The sequence below is a fragment of the Schistocerca nitens genome, chromosome 1 (genome assembly GCF_023898315.1).
Source record: "Schistocerca nitens isolate TAMUIC-IGC-003100 chromosome 1, iqSchNite1.1, whole genome shotgun sequence".
Classification (NCBI taxonomy): domain Eukaryota; kingdom Metazoa; phylum Arthropoda; class Insecta; order Orthoptera; family Acrididae; genus Schistocerca; species Schistocerca nitens.
In genome coordinates, this window is record NC_064614.1 from 967,559,085 (window position 1) to 967,582,003 (window position 22,919).

General features: G+C 43.2%; 1 protein-coding gene and 1 pseudogene across 1 annotated transcript in view; both read right to left on the reverse strand.

The window, feature by feature from the left end:
- LOC126195081 (tyrosine-protein kinase Dnt-like) overlaps positions 1 to 22,919 on the reverse strand; it is a 562,000-nt gene that overhangs the window by 34,383 nt on the left and 504,698 nt on the right. Inside the window, exon 4 of the mRNA XM_049933545.1 lies at positions 20,275 to 20,452. Within this exon, the coding sequence (XP_049789502.1) occupies positions 20,275 to 20,452 (178 nt within the window). The remainder of the gene's footprint in view (positions 1 to 20,274; positions 20,453 to 22,919) is intronic.
- On the reverse strand, positions 15,412 to 15,529 carry LOC126207768 (5S ribosomal RNA; annotated as a pseudogene).

Consider the following 22,919-nt stretch of genomic DNA (forward strand, 5'->3'; position numbering starts at 1 on the left):
ATACGGAGAAGATGCCTGTCATCTCGACTGCTAGTGATACGAGGCCGTTGGGATCCAGCACGGCGTTCCGTATTACGCTCCTGAACCCACCGATTCCGTATTCTGCTAACAGTCATTGTATCTCGACCAACGCGAGCAGCAATGTCGCGATACGATAAACCGCAATCGCGGTAGGCTACAATCCGACCTTTATCAAAGTCGGAAACGTGATGGTTCGCATTTCTCCTTCTTACACAAACAACGTTTCACCAGGCAACGCCGATCAACTGCTGTTTGTGTATGAGAAATCAGTTGGAAACTTTCGTCATGTCAGCACGTTGTAGGTGTCGCCACCGGCACCAACCTTGTGTGAATGCTCTGAAAAGCTAATCATTTGCATATCACAGCATCTTCTTGCTGTCGGTTAAATGTCGCGTCAGTACCACGTTCATCATCGTGGTGTAGCATTTTTAATGGCCAGTAGTGTATATCTGAGAAATTGAAATACCTCTCTTTGCTGACTTGAAAATGTATATATCATTTCCTTGGAAATTAATCGCTGCTTCTCTGCGAACGGACAGTCACTGAGCTCAGATAAAATACAAAACGTCTAATTCAGTAGAAAAAGTGCCTGACCACAACATTATAAATAATAAAAGCTAAAGTCCGTCCGCTGGCGTTGCTAGGCCATTAAGTACCAACCGACCACCATGCTAGTTACAATACTGGTGTGCAAAACTTTAGCCTAGTTTACACGACGGTACTAGGTTGCAGGCAACTGCGCTACCGGCCACTGCGCATGCGCGCCACGCGTTTGAGCAACTCATTGGTGAAACTAAACACTTTCGGCGTGTTCCAACTTTGGCGACACTAGTTGCATGAGTTTTGAGGTTGTGTGTGTTCGTAGAGTGTAGATAAACTGAAGTATGCAGTGAGGAACGGAGAATAATGTTCCCTTTTTGGATATCTATGCTTTGCGTAGGTGTTTGTGGGATTACAGTGATGCTGATTACAAAAATAAGCGATATATTGCTGCTCCAGAGACCTTCACGTGCGGTCAGAACACAGAAAGTTTGACAATATCTGAGCTGCAGGGCAACATTTATTGAATTAGAAGCACATATACAATTGAATTATGAAAAATACAAGCTAATGTAATTCTATCTGTGGAAATGCTCTCGTCTACAAGACTAAAATCCCATCGTTCGAGTTGGCCGACTCTTTTTTTTCTAAGGAATATTGCTGACAGGACGGTAGGCTACACAAATCAAGAAGCTGAATTCTTTATTCAATATTCATCAATCTAAAACGTCCCAGCAGTGCTCCCCATTCACATTCGTTTGAATTTTGAAATAGTGCCACTGTAGAGATCTATCTTCAAGAGATTAGTTTGCAAATCATTCTCTTCTTAATGTGCCCTGTTCGAATAATTACTGCCGTTAATGATAATAATTATTACTGTTAACGTTAATAATTATTGGTGTTAATGAAAAAGTGGCATCACCAACTAAATCCGTATCTTATAGCATGCCGAGTGTTTTCGATTGTAATGCACGCAATGTGATATGTAATTTCAGTTCTGGCGAAGTGCGTCATGCATCACAGTATCTTCATTCCTTATCGCAAAATCACTCCGTCTTCAGGCCACAAGTGACCCACCGGGGCCATCCGACCGCCGTGTCATCCTCACTGAGGACGTGGATAGGAGGGGCGTATGGTCAGCACACCGCTCTCCCGATCATGACGATGGTTTTCTTTGACCGGAGCCGCTACTATTCGGTCGAGTAGCTCCTCAATTGACATCACGAGGCTGAGTGCACCCCGAAAAATGGCAACAGCGCATGGCGACTGGGATGATGACCGCATCCTAAGCGTCGGCCGCGCCCGACAGCGCTTAACTTCGGTGATCTGACGGGAACTGTTGTATCCATTGCGGCAAGGCCGTTGCCGCCTTATGGCAAAATTAACTCTATTTAGAAGATACGTGAACAGTTCTGGTGACATTCTAAGATCATTAAAAGAACTTCCATTACAAATTAATTCAGCAAGAATGCTGATCAATCGAGCTGACATCTTTTCTTCATCCAGTCACGAATCGAAACACGTTTCTTATTTTTTTATTATGCAGCGATTCCACGAAACAAGCTTTAACTCCATCACAAATTTTCATTTCAGACACGACTCAGGAACCCACAAAACGACGAAACTGAAGTGTGTACTGATTTCGCCGTGTCGACAGTCAAATATGAAACCATTTGCGTGCAAGTGATTCCACGCAACGAGTGGCGCAACCCAATGTCGCGGTGTAAAGTAGGCTTTAAGGACGAAAGTAATTTTCGCATGATGTGTCACTGCCAAGTAACAGATCCCTGTGAAGCTTTGAACACAAACAGGAAGAACTGCTACAGTATATCACAGAAGGTAACTGATAGAGATACGCAGCGAGACGAACAGATATGACAGTTTTATTCAAAGACAATAGTTACGCTGAAGTCACCGCGATTCACGATGGTCTCCTGGACATTACAAACGGACGAACAGATATGACACTTTTATTCAAAGACAATAATTACGCTGAAGTCACTGCGATTCACAATGGTGTCCTGGTCATTACAAACGGCGGGACATGGTTCTTAATATGATGTATGATCACCACGGACGGCAGTTCATGCTCTCTGATGTGCTCACATGCTGCCCACAAGGTCGGTAAGGAGTTCTTGGGATAGGGCGTTCCATTCCTCAACCAGCTCGGTTGGAAACTGTGGATGGTCTTTGACACATATACACTTAAGTGTCCCGAACGCATACCACATGCGCTCGATGAAATTTAAGTCGGTGAATGGGCGGGGCAGTCCATTCGCCAAATATCCTCTCGTTCCAAGAGATGGGGTCACTGTTCGATGCGGTGGCGCACTGTCATCCCTAATAACAAAGTCAGGACCGAAAGACCGTTGAACAAGACGCACATAAGGAAGGAGCACAGTGACAAAAAAAAAAACAATGACCGGCGAGTGTACTTTGGTCAAAGATTTGGAGATCAGTACGCCCTTGCAACACTATGCCTCCCCACACCGTAACGCCTGGACTACCAAAACGATTATGTTCGACAATGCTTGGCGTACCCTCATATGACTAGTGCAGGAAACACACAATGGACCCACCAACATTGTCGAATATGATTGTTTCGATGCTGTTTGTGTTATGGTGTGGAATCCTATAATGTCGCGTTGGCGTACTGACCACCAAATCTTTCAATACGGTACTCATTTCCTAATAGGGTCTTTTGAGGGGCGCATTCGACCCCGACTTCATTTTTATGGATAGCAATGCGCAGGTGGAGGATGGATGAACTCTAGAAATGAGAAGATACGAGGGCTATTCGGAAAGTAAGGAACGATAGGTCGCGAAATGGAAACCACAGTGAAAATCAAAACTGTTTTATTTGCAACAGTTAGCTACAGCTTCCAGCTACGTATCTCCATAGTCGCCGATTCGGCTTTGACGTTTGTCGTAGCGTTGTACCAACTTTCCAATACTCTCGTTATAGAAGGCAGCCGCCACTGCCTTCCGCCAACTCTCTACGCTGGCCTACAGCTCGTTGTCTGTGCTAAAATGTCTTCGTAGCCAGCGGTTCATCTGAGCAGAGATGAAACTCAGAGGGAGGCAATTACGAGCTGTATTGTGGGTAATCAAACCTTTTCAATTGAAAACGATGCAGGAGCATCTTCATTGCCTCTGCAGAATGCGGCTGAGAATTCTCGTCCAGGATACCGAGCAGCATACATAGCACACGTCCGTTTGGCATTTTGATCGCAATAGCCATACACCAACATGATACCGACTTTTCCGCAATTGGTAAACTGTCCATTTTAACACGGGTAATGTATCACGAAGCAAATACCGTCCGCACTGGCGGAATGTTACGTGATACCACGTACTTCTACGTTTGTGACTATTACAGCGCCATCTATGACAAAGCGAAAAAAGTGGTCCAACTAAAACATTCATATTTCTTTACCTACTACACGAATATGTAATAAAAATGGGGGTTCCTATTTTTAAAAAAACGCAGTTGATATCCGTTTGACCTATGGCAGCGCCATCTAGCGGGCCAACCATTGCGCCATCTGGTTTCCCCCTTGAAGCTGGACGAGTTTCGTTCTTTGTAGTTTTTTCGTTTGATGCATATTTCGTGAGATATTTGGCCCGGTCACTATCAATGGACCACCCTGCATATATATATATATATATATATATATATATATATATATATATATATATGTGTGTGTGTGTGTGTGTGTGTGTGTGTGTGTGTGTTTGTTTAAGAAAGAGAGAATGAAGATAATTAAGTATATATCGCTGTAGTTTTAAAAAAGTAATAATAATAACCTGAAGTTTCGGTGTGAATGTTGAGCATCTGGCCATGTTTTTCACTGAGGGATAAAGCACTGGCACGGTAGGTCTGGGACATCAGGCGTATCATACAACTCACTGACCTTTCTGCATGAAATGTCACATGTCAGGAAGAATATGTGTTAGTCCTGCCGGTGCGGTAGAGAGGAGATGTTCTTACGAATTCCAGAGGAGCCTCCAAAAAAATCACAGAACGTCACATACACGTGTCAGGAAGCCACGCCGCTACACGGCTGCTGTGAACGTGGCATCCACGTGGAATGCCAATGAGGGCATCTCATACAAGACAGGGCTGCGCGCTGCCGAGGATGTTCCGTGACTCCGCTGAGGATACACAGAAATCTCATTTGGTAGTATGACGAAAATAATCGTGTGTTGTGAAATATGAAACAGGCATCTCCACCGAATTTATAGTACAGGACGTTTGTCAATTAAGAGACTACATTGAAACTTACCATGGCAAACTTTAGATCTTGAGATTTTTTTTTGTGTTGCAGATAAATTGTGACGAATAACGTAAGTGTGGTAGACAGGCCATGTAGAATTGACATATGATGTCGGGCGTGGTGGCTATCTGAATGTGAAATTCAAGTAGCGTGGTGTGTCAAAACATATAAAAACTGTCTTCGGATGCTGCCTGCAACGGGCAGTGTCACTGATGAGAAGAGATCAGAAAGATCACTTCGGAGAACACATGCTGTGACGACTTCGAATAATGGATCTTACCAGCGCCTTACTTAAGGGTCGCATGACAAGGTCTAACGGTTCATACAGTTAGAATCATTCTGAATAGAGAGATATCCTTTACGAATTGGACAGCACATTACTCCTACGATTTATTGTTTTGTGAAAATTGTGACCACAATACGTTGTTCGCTGGAGTCTTTTTGCGCTAGCCTGATGTACTGTTGGGAATTTTTATCAGTGTGCTGTAGTCAGACTGGGCAGTGTTTCACATTTGAGTTCTTTATTTTTTTTCTTCCGACAGACGTAGTTGTCATAATACGCAATTATCATTACTGGGTTAGTAAGGATCTGGACATTTATGTTGAAGACGGAAGGTGGTAGTTCAATGCGGCTTGTCGGTGACTTCCGTTGCTGGTCCTTTCCGATTCATGTCTAAAAGGTATCCAAAGATACTGCAAAATCGTGTATGTCCACTGTAAAATCGTGTATGTCTAGTAATTGCTTAGTGGGGTCACACTGCGCAGTTTACTTCATACAGTATGGTGCACTCGCACACTTCTCAAATGAAGTTCGTAAGTCGTTGCACAAAAGTTTCCAAGGACTATGGGTTGCGCCGGCCGGGGTGACCGAGCTGTTCTAGGCACTACAGTCAGGAACCGCGCGACCGCTACCGTCGCAGGTTCGAATCCTGCCACGGGCATGGATGTGTGTGATGTCCTTAGGTTAGTTAGGTTTAAGTAGTTCTAAGTTCTAGGGGACTGATGACCTCAGAAGTTAAGTCCCATAGTGCTCAGAGCCATTTGAACCATTTTTGACAATGGGTTGCGGTATCTGGTCCCTCATACGAATGTCCGAATCGCAGTCCAAACCAACCATCCTTTGACTTTTTCGTTTCGAGATACGAAAATGAAGAGGAATTACTTGAAAAAATGAAGAAAAATCTAGATCAGGATGGGTGCATTTATATAAAGTAGTCTCCATCCTCTTTCCATCAAAAACTGTTATGCGGCTTTCGGTTCATTATAGTAGTTTACAGTTACTTATTATTAATAAAGGAAAAAATCCGTAATATGAATTCGCGATCATAAAGGAATTTACGAATAATACCGTCTAGATGGCTTAAGTATATCTTTCATTATGTTGTTTCACATAACAAGTTTCGGCTCATGTCATCTTTAAACCCAAACTTAAAAGTTTCTGAAATATAGTTCTGTACCAATACACGGTAAATGCTAGGCGAACCAAAGAACCTGTTATCGGCGCGAAATGGCAGTTTATTTGCTTCACTGGCACGCAAATTTAAGACTGCTTCACCACGTCTACAGACACCTCCATCTGCTTCGGAACCTAAAGAGAGAACGGTTCGCTAAACTGAAATAGCCAGTAGAGTTTATTTGGAGTATCAACTGTTTCTTCCAAGTATGTCGGCTGGTCTTCTTTCGCCGCCGAAGTCGACATTTAACTCTGACGTGAATGGCCTCATTGAACCCAGCAGTTCCCACGAAGCTAGTTCTAAATGGTGTCATTAGTTGACAGATGATGCACTTGCTCCACAGAGGCAAGAGAAAAGTTTATAAACTTCACCTGCTATATACTGCATTCTCCCTCTTCCCCAGGACATCCCTCTCTCTCTCTCTCACTCACTCTCTCTCTCTCTCTCTCTCTCTACCACACCATAAACTTCCACCCCGCCTTCTCTATCTCACTGCCAACTGACAATGCCTTCCTCTACTTTCCACTTGTTCGCTACCTTGTAGTCATCTTTGAGCCCTGCCCCCCCCCCCCCCCCGCTTTCTGCTTCATCACAACCCACATCTCATTTAAGATCAAAACATTATAGGACATGCTTAAAGTCATTCTTAGAAATGTGTACTGTCAATGACTGGAAATATTACATAATAACAGTTCAAGTTCCACTAGACGTTTGAGATTAATTACAATATATCGATGGATATGATTTCTCGGCGGTACAAGCACACTGTTGACATCACAGTTTTTCTGCGAGTGAACAAAAACATGGAAACAAAAAACGCAACACATTACCACTCCTCCATGCGTATTTAATCTGTATATTGAGCAAGCAGTAAAGGAAACAAAAGAAAACTTCGGAGTAGGTATTACAATCCATGGAGAAGAAATAAAAACTTTGAGGTTCGCTGATGACATTGTAATTCTATCAGACACAGCGAAGGACCTGAAAGAACAGTTGAACGGAATGGACAGTGTCTTGAAAGGAGGATAAAAGATGAACATCAACAAAAGCAAAACCAGGATAATGGAATGTAGTCGAATTAAGTCGGTTGATGCTGAGGGAATTAGATTAGGAAATAAGACACTTAAAGTAGTAAATGAGTTTTGCTATTTGGGGAGCAAAATAACTGATGATGATGGTCGAAGTAGAGAGGATATAAAATGTAGACTGGCAATGGCAAGGAAAGCGTTTCTGAAGAAGAGAAATTTGTTAACATCGAGTATAGATTTAAGTGTCAGGAATTCGTTTCTGAAAGTACTTGTATGTAGTGTAGCCATGTATGGAAGTGAAACATGGACGATAAATAGTTAGGACAAGAAGAGAATAGAAGCTTTCGAAATGTGGTGCTACAGAAGAATGCTGAAGATTAGATCACATAACTAATGAGGAGGTATTGAATAGAATCGGGGAGAAAAGGAGTTTGTGGCACAACTTGACTAGACGAAGGGATCGGTTGGTAGGACATGTTCTGAGGGAACAAGGGATGACCAATTTAGTAATGGAGGGCAGCGTCGAGGGTAAAAACCGTAGAGGGAGACGAAGAGATGAATACACTAAGCAGATTCAGAAGAATGTAGGTTGCTGTAGGTACTGGGAGATGAAGAAGCTTGCACAGGATAGAGTAGCATGGAGAACTGCATCAAACCAGTCTCTGGACTGAAGACCACAACAACAACATGCGTAATGTAGTGTAGGAAACCCATTGGCATTCAAAACAGATTCGTCATCTCAGAAGGGATAAATACAGGTCCTGTGTGGTTTTCAAGCGAATCTTACACCAACCTTCCTGCAAAATAATGACAAGTCCAGGTAACAATGACTCAGGTGGATAGCGATGAAGCATCTTCTCTCCAAAGTAGACCACAAATATTCGAAGTACTGAGCCCTGGCGACTGGGTGGGTGGGGGGGGGGGGGGTGGTTTGCAACAATTCATTCTTGTGTTCATAAAATCATTAATAATTACTTTCTTCCACTGCTCCATAGTCTAGGATTTATACCTTCGGCACCATGTATTCCTGCTACAGCCATCTGCACCAGTGGTAAGTGGTTTTGGAATTCTAGCTCGCCTTGCAATTTCTCGCTTATAGAGCTTTCTTCGAGTGGTTTTCGTGTTAATTGGGTTCGCGAGTTCGACAATCAGTTCTGCAGTGACTTTTGCAGCTGTCGTCCTCTCATTTTTCGTCACAATCCTCTTCAATGACGCCTGTCACAATCGCTGAATGCACACTTTCGTCCGCGTTGTGACTTAGCGGATGACGCTTTCCCGCTTTCCCTGTAAGCGGTATACCCGATACGGTGTCCCTTGAAACACCAAACAGTTCGGCAACCTTGGTTACGGAAGCACCCACCACATGGGCACCAACAATTATCCCTAGTTCGAATTCACTTAGGTCCGACACAACGCTCTCACAACTACATGAAACACTGTTCCGACTGCAGCTGACACTTGCAACGTACTGAGGACACTGCACAGGTGCCGTTCGTGTTCAAACACAACTGCAGACTTATTTAGCATCTGCATTTATGTTCAACCGTGACCCGTGAATTTCTCGCGGTGTTTCCCTATTTTTGCCCAACGCCTGAAACTTCACACACCTAAGTCCATTACTAGGGATAAATCTTTGTCTTAGGCCTACATGAAATGTTCTGCATAATCACTCGCGATACCGTTCCGTCTCTCCGCTGATAACTGAGTTACACCCTCTCTCATGCCTCTGACGCGACCACGCGCCTCAGCTCCAGTCTCTGGCCGCACACTCTACAGACTCCACACTAGGGATGGCGGTTATCGCTGAAAAAAAAAAAAAAAAAAAAAAAAAAAAAAAAAAAAAAAAAAAAAAAAACAACAGTGATATCGTTTTTTTCATGCCAATTAAACCTGACTGTTAAAACCGGTTTCTGAAACAACCGATTTTCGATTTTTTGTTCCAGTTATTTCCTGCAATAAACGTGGAAATCGAACAAAGATTGAAAAATTTCGTCTCTCTCCGTTTCAAGATAACATAGAATCAAAATATTAAACAGGCAAACAAAAGGAAATTCTGTCCGTCCATCGTTCGCTGTTTTTCTCGAAAGTGTTAAGTGGTTGAGTACTACAAAAAAAAATCACCAAGATTCCATTACTAATTCCAATATTTTGAAACCCTAATCGAAAAACACATTTTAATCGAAGATCTTACCACTATTTCGGAATTACGAGTAGTCAGTGCTAACCCTGTTTTAAGCGTTCATTTGACCATTTTGAAGGGCTGCATGCAGATAAAGACATATTATGTAGACACAGGCACGAGATCAGCTATTTTCTATTTTTGTTGCTTACTATGAATGAATTGTTGTCACGTCTTCAATTTATTACTGTTACCAACATTTTCCTCCTCTTTCATTATTTCATAGAAACAGCAGACAAATCTCTAATCGTTTAAAGCAAATGAAGTATTGTACCTCATTACTACGTCACTTCGCTAAGAATTTGTAATATGTTGCAGCCCTGTCAGCAACTGTGATACATTAACCCAAAGATTCGCCTCAGTTGCGAAAAGTTACTAGTCTTTACCCAGGCTTCAGCTAGAGTAATCTAGCCCTCTTCAGAAGCATAAAATAAACTAATATATGCCAGAATAAGGCACCGTCAAACATAAAAAGCTATAAGTATCGTGGTACCATGTCAAGCTACGTTATTTAGCTGAGGAACAGCCCTGGCCCCACTTCATGAAAACGGTCGGTTAGCTGCAGACGCTGCGTTGGAACTAACTCACTTCGCTAACATATTTTCAGTCTAGGATTGGTGCCATTCTGCAATAAAGCGGATATGCAGCGACGACAGCAGGAAACTACCATACAGACCAGGTAGGGTAAGTCTTGCACAGTGCACGTTCGCGTGTACTTTAAGCCAAGACACATGGCAACAGCGAAATTACTGTCTCAGCAGTGTTGTGCCATTGCTTGTGCCACGTGTTTGTTAATCATTTCTGTCGGCACTGTTATTAAAATAGCACTGATCGCTTTTATTTCTTTCTATAATAACGCAATATTTCAATCCACTGCAAATTTTACGAATAAAAATTACTACTCTTTTTAAAAAAAAGGTTTTATTATATATGGCTAATTGATATTTCAATTTTTGCTCGGTTATTAGTAGGAAATAATAAACGTCTGTTATAACCGAAACCGAGAAGTACCGAAAAATACCGGTTATTCAGAACTAAAATAACGGCATCAGTTTTAACCGATCAGCTTTTCCTATACGTACTCTGTTCACTCAAACAGTGCCTATCGCTCGCACTAGCCGTTTTCTAGTTCAAAGAGAACCAACAGCGTAAGAAAGTCTACACTGCCCTGGCTGTGGTATGGGCTAAGCCTACAAAGTCCAGGCGCTGGGACATCCATATAGAACCCTTATTGGACAGCCTACAGCTGAGCGGAGAGGTGCTAGAGGTGACAGCCTACGCGGATGACCTCCTCCTGTTGGTTGGTGGCCGTAGCCGCGAAGATATTCAGCCAAAGATAGAAGGGCTGTGGAAAAACTACAATTATGGTGCCGAAATAAAAAAATGACAATTTCACCAAATAAGTCAGCGTATCTCTTACTAAAAGGACAACTTGTAAGAAACCCAACGGTGAGAATTGAGGCTCGTCAGTTCTTCGGCGACGAGAGGCGCGCTACTTGGGAGTCATCAATGATGACAAGTGGAACTTTGCAAAGCACATCGAAACCGTAACCCAAAGAGCCCTAGAAGTACTCAATAACCTCATTTCCATTGGTCATAAGAGATTCCATATTCCGCCTCATTTAATAAAATTATACTGCGACAGCATATTAACATCAATTGTACGGCTCGGGAGTCTAGGAGCACAGGCTCACGAGGGTGGTGTCCACCATGACAGTGAGGAGGGTGGAAAGAAATATGATATTAAGGTCAAATGCGACGGGACATCTCCAGGTGGGGCCCTGTTGGTAATAATGGAGCTCTGTCCTCTTGACAATTAAAATCAGCATGGTTTGGACCAAGAAGGGGGAAGTTGGAAGAACAGGGAACATTCTGGGCGTTCGGGCTGGGGATAAGAGTGCGATTAAGAGACGTTGTGAAGAGCTGTGGCAGGAGTCATGGGAAGCCGATGACACTAGTCGAAGAACATTCCATCTTCTACCAGACGTGAAAGAACGGTTAGGCATGAGATACTTTGAGCCAACATGGGGACTGTTCCATTTCCTCACTGGTCATGAGCCCTATCCGACATATCTATGTCGGTTTGGAAGGAGGACTACGCCTTTGTGTGACTGTGGTACATCGGAGGGTAGTGCCGACCATGTGGTTTACGGGTGCTCCCTTTAAAACGATGTAGCAGCCGCACTACGACCTCAACTACCAAACAACAACACGTACACACTACTGAGACGAAAGGATACATTTTGAACATTAAACAACCTAGCGAACGAGGTATCACGAAAAGTTGTATCGGAATATCTGAGGCACAATCGTGATTAGTAACAAATAACCAAATGGGTCCCAGTATCCCAATCCCGTGCCACCTGTGCGTGGATAGGTCGACTATCATTACAGTTGGAATCCGCCACGTGCAGGACTATGGAGAGCGGGGTGCAACAATACTGAATCAAGACGAGCACCGAAATTGACGTAGGCTAGATACTTAGTAAGTAGAACTTAGAATTAGGAAACAACAAATAGGAACCTGCAGCGATATTCAAGTTGTCTTTGGCCAGCCTAGTGTAAAGGGCACGCTCATCGGGATTAGCTCGGTGGGCAAGAGGCGCAGTAGGTTTATACACTTGACTGACACACCTGTGACGTTGCAGGCAGTGTAGAGGTTTAGTCTCTAAGCACACCATTAGACTAAATAGAGTAATATTAATAGCAAACAAACTGCACATTGTAACACTACTTTAGCTCACCTGTAACCTTGTAATTTAGCTGCTAAGAACCCACAAATTATGTGAGGTGGTGTGTTGTGCATGTATAATATAAAGATCAAGAATGAAGAATTAAAAAAAAAAAAACTCCAGGAGTTTCAGCCAAACAAATGAAGAATTCGAGGATCATCCATCCGAATTTATGATTCAAATAAATCGTTTTCACTATCGATGACGCCAGTGAGGAACATGCTAACGGACAGTCTGTCAGTCTTCTGATACAGACACTCTGCCACTATATATGTTGTAACAAACGTCACCTACGTGCTCACTAACGTCAGGTCGTGGATATAATAATGTGACTCAGAAGTACAGGTCTACGTACCGTACGGCTATCCCACTGTTTTTCTAGAGTGCTGAACACAGCCAGGTCCCAGCCTGTGTAATGCACCAGCGAAGGATCCGCGGTGTGCGCCTGCTGCATCGGCATCAGCGCCAGAACACCTCGGATCCCAGCGCGGTCGCCAGACACAGCTGTGCGCTGTGTGCTGTGCGCTGCCCGCCCACACGCCTTCTTTCTCGCTTTGTGAGCGCACCGTTTATTACCTCTTGTCCGCCATAGTCAGCACCAGTCGAACGTGACGGGCGCAACGTGCAGTTTGATAAAAACAAATAACACACTCCGTTCGGAACAGCGACGCCGAGGCAGGAGTGTGTGTGTTCGCTAACCAGCATGACAGTTCCTAGCGAAACAACAATTACACTGGTCAAATGCTCTCGGACAGCGATACACTGAACGGCTATTCATCGGTCAGCCTGATGTTAGTATTCACTGTACTCTGCACAGTATTTGCTATCTGGACTTCGTAATAATTTATTTCCTCCAGTCGTCAGCGTCTTAAGCAGCTTCGGTATCAGATACAAGTAAATTCAACGAGGAGCTTTGCGTACTAAGTTCATCGAGGTTTCTTCCCGTTTTTAATACAGCAAGACGTGAGACTTTGATTTAGTGTACTATGCCTCAACAGATATAAGTTCCTTTAGTTCAATTGTAATTTTACGATGGAGGAGAGGATGAACTCATATTTTGATTATGTGTTGGCGATGGAGTTGGGGTACTTTTATAGAATGAGGGGGTAGTGGCCTGGTTAGTAGCGGCCTGTCTCCTAGAGACAGAGACAGTATCCCAGCAGGCACAACTTGTTGAGGCAAGTGGTCAACAATAATCAATTAGCTAGCAATGTCAGCAGCATCATCATCATCTCAACTTCAAGGGATTAGGCTCACAGCCAACTTGTTGAGACGAAGCGGCCAACAATAATAAACTAGTCAGCAATGTCAACAGCATCATCGTCATCTCAATTTCTAGGGATTAGGCTAACTGCCTGGTCCCTCTTCAAAGATTATTGTTGAGCCCATCACATTTTGGGTCTACCAGAGCTTTTACTTCCTCTTGGCCTGTATCTCAATCGTTGCTTCACCATTCTTCTGGCATTCTGCCAAGATGTTCTTTCCATATGTTTCTATATTTATCTACTGTGTCGCTTATCCCATCAACATTCAGTTGTTCTCTAATTTGTTAATTCCTAATTCTATCATCGCGTGTGGAAGATCAGACTGGGAAAGAACATGTTGAAACTCACTAACTCTGAACAGTTGTGTAGCATGTATTTATGGCTAATTGATATTTCGATTTTTTACTCTGTTATGAGTAATAAAATAAAATATGCCTGTTAAAACCGAAACCAAAGAAGTGCCGAAAAATACCGGGTATTTAGAACTAAAATATCGGTATCAGTTTTAACCGATCGGTTTTTTCTGTACCTTCTCCACACTGTTCCCTCAAACAGTGCCTATCGCCCATACTACCCGTTGTGCAGTTCAAAGAGAACCAACAGCGGAAGAAAGTCTACGCCACCCTGACCGATAAACAGACGTTCTGTATGGGTTTCAAGGCAAGCTTGTGCCAGTCTTTCTACAAAATAGTGGCAAGTTTGGATAACGATGATGGAGGTGGATGCTGATCACACATCCTTCTCTCCAAAGTTGAATACAAAAGCTCAATAATACTGGTGGCAAGCTGAGATGCGACAGTTCATCCTCAAGATCACAAAACCAGTCCTGCACGATGCGAGGTGTGTGAATAGGGACCCTCTCGACTTGGAACATGGCATCACTATTCGGGAACAAACACTGTAACATACGATGGACCTGATAAGCCAAAATGGTCACATAATCATTGGCAGTAATGCGACCCTGCAGAGTAACCATGGGGCCCAAAGAATACCATGATATGGAAACCCAAATAATCACCGAACCTTCACCCTGTTTCATTCTTGGGACGTAAACTAGCCAGAAGTTGGAAAAAGTGTGGAACAAGACTCGCCCGACCAGAGTTTCTTCCATTGATCCACAGTCCAGATTTCATGGATTCGACACCTCGTTTTCCTGTTACAGGTATTTGCATCACCGATGAATGCTTTTGGAATTCCAGCTCACTCTGAAATTCCCTACTTATGGAGCTTTCTTGATCTTGTTTTGGTGCTGACAGGGCTCGAGAGTGCGACATTCAGTTCTGCAATTACTTTTGCAGCTGTCGTCCTCGTATTTTTCGTCATACTCACAATCCTATTCAATGACCGTCTGTCACGATCACTCAACACACACTTTCGTCCGCATTGTGACTTATTGGATGATGTTTTTCTTCTTTCCCTGTAAGCGGTGCCTCTTAAAACACCAAACGTGCTTGGTTACGAAGCACCCACTATACAACTACCAACAATTTTCCCACGTTCCTGTTCACTTAGCTTTGACATATTGCACTTACAACCACACAGAACATTGTTCCGAACACAACTGACACTTGCAACGTAATGGGGGAATTGCACAAGTGCCGTTAGTGGTCAAATACCATAGTGCAATCTGCAGACTTAGCTAGTACCTGCATTAAAGTTCAAGCATGAATTTTGGGGATGTTTCCATATTTCTGTCCAATCCCTCTACACACAACCAATCCGTCTACAGGCCACAACTGGGCCATCGGGACCATCCGACCGCCGTGTCACCCTCAGTGGAGGATGCGGATAGGAGGGGCATAGGGTCAGCACACCGCTCTTCTGGTCGCTATGATGGTAATCTTGACCGAAGCCGCTACTCTTCGGTCGAGTAGCTTCTCAATTGACGTCACAATGCTGAGTGCACCCCGAAAAATGGCAACAGCGCATGGCGGCCTGGATGGTCACCCACCCAAGTGCCGACCACGCCCGCCAGCGCTTAACTTCGGTAATCTCACGGGAACCGGTGTATCCACTGCGGCAAGGCCGTTGCCAATCCCTCTACAAACATACTCTCTACAATCCGGTGGAAATTTTCGCCGGCCGAAGTGGCCGTGCGGTTAAAGGCGCTGCAGTCTGGAACCGCAAGACCGCTACGGTCGCAGGTTCGAATCCTGCCTCGGGTATGGATGTTTGTGGTGTCCTTAGGTTAGTTAGGTTTAACTAGTTCTAAGTTCTAGGGGACTAATGACCTCAGCAGTTGAGTCCCATAGTGCTCAGAGCCATTTTTTTTGGAAATTTTCCGCCATCAGCCCCTTTCTTTCCCATATTGTCTGATATAGCATGTCTTAGGACGTGTGCTCCAGCTGCTACTTCCTGTTGCTTAGAGAGTTCCTTGCATTTCTTATATTGCTTAGCTGCTTTGTTTTTGAGACATTTCTGTTAGACATTTCAACTGCCTCCTGTTTCTTCTTCCCAGTACATGCTTCACGTTCGTACAATGTTTTGTTCCAGGTTCTCAATTTCAGAACAGTGGAAGGAACAACTGCCGGCCGGGGTGGCCGAGCGGTTCTAGGCGCTACAGTCTGGAACCGCGCGACCGCTACGGTCGCAGGTTCGAACCCTGCCTCGGGCATGGATGTGAGTGATGTCCTTAAGTTAGTAATGTTTAAGTAGTTCTAATTTCTAGGGGACTGATGGCCTCAGATGTTAAGTCCCATAGTGCTCAGAGCCATTTGAACCACTTTTTTTGCTGTTCATAGGCGACGAAGACTAGAATTTGCACGCCAATACCGCAGCTGAACGTCCACTGAGTGGCGATAGGTGTCATCTTCAGGTGAATCACGTTTTATGCTCCATCAGAGAGACTGCCGTTGGCGTTTATGGTCCTTCAGCAATCGTCAGAAGGGTCGAGGCCGGAGGAGGGAGCTTTATATTCTGGGGTATGTTTCTGTGGCATTCCCTGGGTGATATCATTCTGAAAGGCACAATGGATCAACGCAAGTATGCATCTACCCTTTGGGACCATATCAACCCCTACATGCAGTTTCTTTCTTCCTCAGTACGATGGCATCTACCAGCAGGACACTGCAACATGTCACACAGCTCGCAGAGTACGTGCGTGGATCGAAGATTATCAGAATGTGTGAATATCGAAAAATTCGCGAGACGCACATGCTGTGTAGCTTAGGTGATTTTTGTAGGCCAATTACAGATAATTAAGACACAAAGTAATTACTGCAGGTGGGCACTGATATAAATCAATGGAGAATGTTGAAAATTTTTAGCGGATCGGAATTCGAAGCTGGGTCTCCTCTTTACTAGGAAGATGAGCTGATCACTGCGCTATACGGAAACAGTGGGCATTGCAATAGCACGGACTACCCTAGCACGCCTCCTATCAGACCCAGATTCTCGACCTATTGACACATGACGAATGTAGTGCCCCAAAATTTTTATTGACGTAGCCACAGTCTAGCTCCTACTCAGAATAAACAGCCACAGATAAAATACATAGCTATCAACATTCAAGTATTATTTTGTGGATAGGTTCAGTGTGACACCCACAGATAAAATATACAGCTACCAACATTCAGTACCATTTTGTGGATACGTTCAGTGTGACGTTCAGTGTGACAGGCTTTTCACCATTCTGCTATTCACATCTTCCTCCTGGTCTCCATTCTTCACATCTCCTTAGTTGGGCACAGCCTCTGTAACGTGTACTTAGTTATTATCATCTACTCCATCCACTTCCCCAACACTTTTTCTCAGCATTTTCTGTCTTACATTAATGCTCATTACTGTTTGTATGGTATGATTCTTTTTTATTGTCGAATTGTCACTGGAAATTAAATTTTGAATGTTATATGTTGGTTGCTAGAGTGGCAGTTTTTCCACAGCAGCTATGTAAATACTTGTGTATAATACTTATACAAAGTTGACATTCACTACCTTTCCTGACGTGTTACGGTTTTGCTTGTACACAAGTAAATTGGAACTTTGAAATAGTTCATGCTCTATTTTTTATATAAAGTAAAATGGTACTGTGGTGTCACAGCCAGACACCACACGTGCTAGGTGGTAGCTTAAATCGGCCGCGGTCCTGTAGTACATGTCGGACCCGCGTGTCGCCACTGTGTGATCGCAAACCTAGCGCCACCACAAGGCAGGTCTCGAGAGACTGACTCGAACTCAGCCCAGTTGTACGGACGACAGAGCTAGCGACTAGACGTACGAAGCCTTTCTCTCTCATTAGCCGAGAGATAGAATAGCCTTCAGCTAAGTTAATGGCTACGAACTAGCAAGGCGCCATTAGCCTTACAGTGATTGTAATTAAAGTCTCCTTTGTGCGATGTACCACAATGATTGATTAAAGATAAGTAATACCAGCTACGTACTTTTCTTCATAGCATTAATTACGTATCCTGTTCCAGTACTTCACGCCCGTCTGCGTTAGTCTAGCGTGCCTTTTAAGCCACCTCTATCTACAAGGTGTTGGCCCAGCTGCCGACACATCAGGTACTAAGAGTTAATTGTACATATTTTGAAATTTTCCATGTTTTCTCACCATGGTGTCTCAGGTTAAAAGTACACATTCATTTAATTTGTGAAAATATTTACATTGAACTTGCTGTGTTGTACTTTTACTGAAATGTTGTATGCCTATGTTTCATGAGTTACTTTGTAACATATACAAGTGCATGATAGATGTAGATGTTATCAGTATTTTAGTACATGATTTTCTTCTTTCTTTTTAAACACATCATCTGATAAGAACTTAACAAAAGTTGAAAGTAGTGATGATACTATTTGTGCGACCCAGACTGGAAAGAAACAATAAAACAATTTTACTTAGAAGATGGTTACTGTGTCGCCTTCAAGATTATGACTAATTTTTGTTTGTCTTATTATTGCTTATCTCAGACTTCGCTCAGTTTGTGTTGTGTGACTTAAATACTTCACTGATTGTCTGATCATTAAAACATTTAACATGAGTACTATTGAAGTTTGAGAAGCAGAAATGTTTGTTTATGTGGCATTAGTTGTCTTAACCTGTGAGTAAAAGTGATGCTGCCTATTTGCCTGTAACTGATACCTGCCCCCCCCCCCCCCCCCATCATTCGTCCTACTCTTTGCTATCGCATAAGAGTTGGAGCCTGGTTTGCATCCGCACTGGAGATGCCATTGATCATCTTCGCCTTAATTAATCAGAGATAGTTCTTGATGTGATAGACCACAGGCGTCTTTTTACAAACATTGTAAACAGTTATCGTTTACACTATGTAGACTGAATAGTATAGGAGGAAGACTGCATGCTTGCCTTATACACTTTCAAAATCCGTGCACTTGCTTCTTGGCCTTCCGTTCTTATTTTTCCCTACTGGTTCTTGTACCTGTTATGTGTTGTTGTTGTGGTCTTCAGTCCTGAGACTGGTTTGATGCAGTTCTCCATGCAACTCTATCCTGTGCAAGCTTCTTCATCTCCCAGTAGCTACAGGAGCCTACATCCTTTTGAATCTGCTTAGTGTATTCATCTATTGGTCTCCCTCTACGATTTTACCCTCCTCACTGCCCTCCAGTACTAAATTACTGATCCCTTGATGCCTCAGAACATGACTTACCAACCGATCCCTTCTTCTAGTCAAGCTCTGCTACAAAAACCTCCCCAATTCTATTCAATACCTCCTCATTAGTTATGTGACCTACCCATCTAATCTTCAGTATTCTTCTGTAGCACCACATTTCGAAAGCTTCTATTCTCTTCTTGTCTAAACTATTTATCGTCCATGTTTCACTTCCATACATGGCTACACTCCATACAAATACTTTCAGAAACGACTTCCTGACACTTAAATCAATACTCGAAGTTAACAAATTTCTCTTCTCCAGAAACGCTTTCCTTGCCATTGCGAGTCTACATTTTATATCCTCTCTACTTCGACCATCATCAGTTATTTTGCTCCCCAAATAGCAAAACTCCTTTACTACTTTAAGTGTCTCATTTCCTAATCTAATCCCCTCAGCATCACCCGATTTAATTTGACTACATTCCATTATCCTCGTTTTGCTTTTGTTGATGTTCATCTTATATCCTCCTTTCAAGACACTGTCCATTCCGTTCAACTGCTCTTCCAAGTCCTTTGCTGTCTCTGCCAGAATTACAATGTCATCGGCGAACCTCAAAGTTTTTATTTCTTCTCCATACATTTTAATACCTACTCCGAACTTTTCTTTTGTTTCCTTTACTGCTTGCTCAATATACAGATTGAATAGCATCGGGGAGAGGCTACAACCCTGTCTCACTCCCTTCCCAACCACTGCTTCCCTTTCATGTCCCTCGACTCTTATAACTGCCATCTGATTTCTGTACAAATTGTAAATAGCCTTTCGCTCCCTGTATTTTACCCCTGCCACCTTCAGAATTTGAAAGAGAGTATTCCAGTCAACATTGTCAAAAGCTTTCTCTAAGTCTACAAATGCTAGAAATGTAGGTTTGCCTTTCCTTAATCTTTCTTCTAAGATAAGTCGTAGGGTCAGTATTGCCTCACGTGTTCCAACATTTCTACGTAATCCAAAGTGATCTTCCCCGAGGTCGGCTTCTACCAGGTTTTCCATATGTCTGTAAAGAATTCGCGATGGTATTTTACAGCTGTGACTTATTAAACTGATAGTTCTGTAATTTTCACATCTGACCTGTTATGTATTACCGCATAATATACTTTTATCGATATTTCAGTTAAAGAAGAAGTCATGACAGACGCAGAAGAGGCTCTTATGCGACAAGGGCGGTACTCACTGCAGGATGTGCCCGTGTCGGCGCGCCTTGGAGGTCCTGAGGTAGCAGCCCGCGACGGCGAGCAGCACGATGACGATGAGCGCGCATGCGCAGCCCAGCGCCACGTAGAACACCAGCGTCGGCGTCGCCTCCGACACGGCGGCCGCCGCGTCCACCACCACCGACGGCTGCTGGCTCTCTGCACACACACCACACGCGACTCTCACTCGGCTGCTCAGTGACCTCTTCCCTAATGCCTTCAGCATCCACAAGATGTTGAAAACTAAACATTCCTCTCTCTCTCTTCTCTCTAGGCTAGTTGTAGTGATACGACGTCACCAGAAATCTAGATGTCTGTAAATGGGACCATAACTGCGGGAAACCGTCCCTCAGTGGATAAGGACCAAGGGTCACATCTACATCTACATCTACATGATTACTCTGCAATTCACATTTAAGTGCTCGGCAGAGGGTTCATCGAACCACAATCATACTATCTCTCTACCATTCCACTCCCGAACAGCGCGCCGGAAAAACGAACACCTAAACCTTTCTGTTCGAGCTCTGATTTCTCTTATTTTATTTTGATGACCATTCCTACCTATGTACGTTGGGATCAACAAAATATTTTCGCATTCGGAAGAGAAAGTTGGTGGCTGAAATTTCGTAAATAGATCTCGACGCGACGAAAAAGTCTTTACTTTAATGACTTCCATCCCAACTCGCGTATCATATCTGCCACACTCTCTCCCCTATTACGTGATAATACAAAACGAGCTGCCCTTTTCTGCACCCTTTCGATGTCCTCCGTCAATCCCACCTGGTAAGGATCCCACACCGCGCAACAATATTCTAACAGAGGACGAACGAGTGTAGTGTAACCTGTCTCTTTAGTGGACTTGTTGCATCTTCTAAGTGTCCTGCCAATGAAACGCAACCTTTGGCTCGCCTTCCCCACAATATTTTCTATGTGGTCTTTCCAACTAAAGTTGTTCGTAATTTTAACACCCAGGTACTTAGTTGAATTGACAGCCTTGAGAATTGTACTATTGATCGAGTAATCGAATTCCAACGGATTTCTTTTGGAATTCATGTGGATCACCTCACACTTTTCGTTATTTAGCGTCAACTGCCACCTGCCACACCATACAGCAATCTTTTCTAAATCGCTTTGCAACTGATACTGGTCTTCGGATGACCTTACTAGACGGTAAATTACAGCATCATCTGCAAACAAACTAAGAGAACTGCTCAGATTGTCACCCAGGTCATTTATATAGATCAGGAACAGCAGAGGTCCCAGGACGCGTGCCTGGGGAACACCTGATATCACTTCGGTTTTACTCGATGAATTGCCGTCTGTTACTACGAACTGCGACCTTCCTGACAGGAAATCACGAATCCAGTCGCACAACTGAGACGATACCCAATAGGCCCGCAGCTTGATTAGAAGTCGCTTGTGAGGAACGGTGTCAAAAGCTTTCCGGAAATCTAGAAATACGGAATCAACTTGAGATCCCCTGTCCATAGCGGCCATTACTTCGTGCGAATAAAGAGCTAGCTGAGTTGCACAAGAACGATGTTTTCTGAAACCATGCTGATTGCGTATCAATAGATCGTTCCCTTCGAGGTGATTCATAATGTTTGAATACAGTATATGCTCCAAAACCCTACTACGAGGGTTGTCCGTAAAATAAGGTTCCCCCACTCCAAATTCCCTCCCTAGCGAGCTGCCTGCGGAGCTCAGTCTTGTAGAGGTGGGCAAACTGAAACACGTAACTATTTCGAAACAAATGAAACAGTACAATGTAATGTTTCGATACGCTGTTTAGAAACAGTAAAACAGTTTGTGTTTCGTAATCTAATAAACCTACACATTTTATCATCTTGAATGTCTACTTTATAAGTATGTCCAGATAAACACAAATGAGGTGCGAGAGCGCTAATCATATCGCAGAAAGTATGAAATTATCACTTAGGCGTATTGCCAGTTTCGTATTTCCTGCAGCAAATGCGCTGCTTTCGTGTCGTGTGACTTTCATACTTTTCAATTGGCTGTCCTCAGCCATAGCTGAAGACAGAAGAACCACCACGAACGGAACTGGAGGTGGGAGCAAACTGCAGAAACAACGGATATGCTACTGCGATTCCCACATTCCGTTAGTATGGGTAATATACCCATCCTGCTAATTTCCATGCACACAAAGGGAATCATTGTGGATAATAGGCACAATGACTACAGACTCACAAATAACGCCAAATAATTCTAATAAATAATAAAATATAACAGAAAAAAATTTTGTCTTTCAAGGAGTTTCGAACCGTTACTATAAATTCACCATGCTTTCTAGCCCTTCCCGTTCACCATATCAGTGATATGTCAAACAGATTGCTTGCAATTACACCTACATCACATTTATGTATATGTCTAATAATTGTCACTCTACGCCTTTTTTTATTCAAAATGTTGTAGGCTTACTTGCGTTTCTTAATATGATTACTGTATATGAACAGAGAAGCGTATGTTATAAAAAACTGTAATTTAATTGAATGATTTTCACATATTTTTATTTTGAATGTGAGTAGTATGCGTTGTTTTATTGTTTGGTTAGTGTTTATAAAGCAGATGTTACGCCATTTCGGAATACGACAGTCAGCTAGAAACG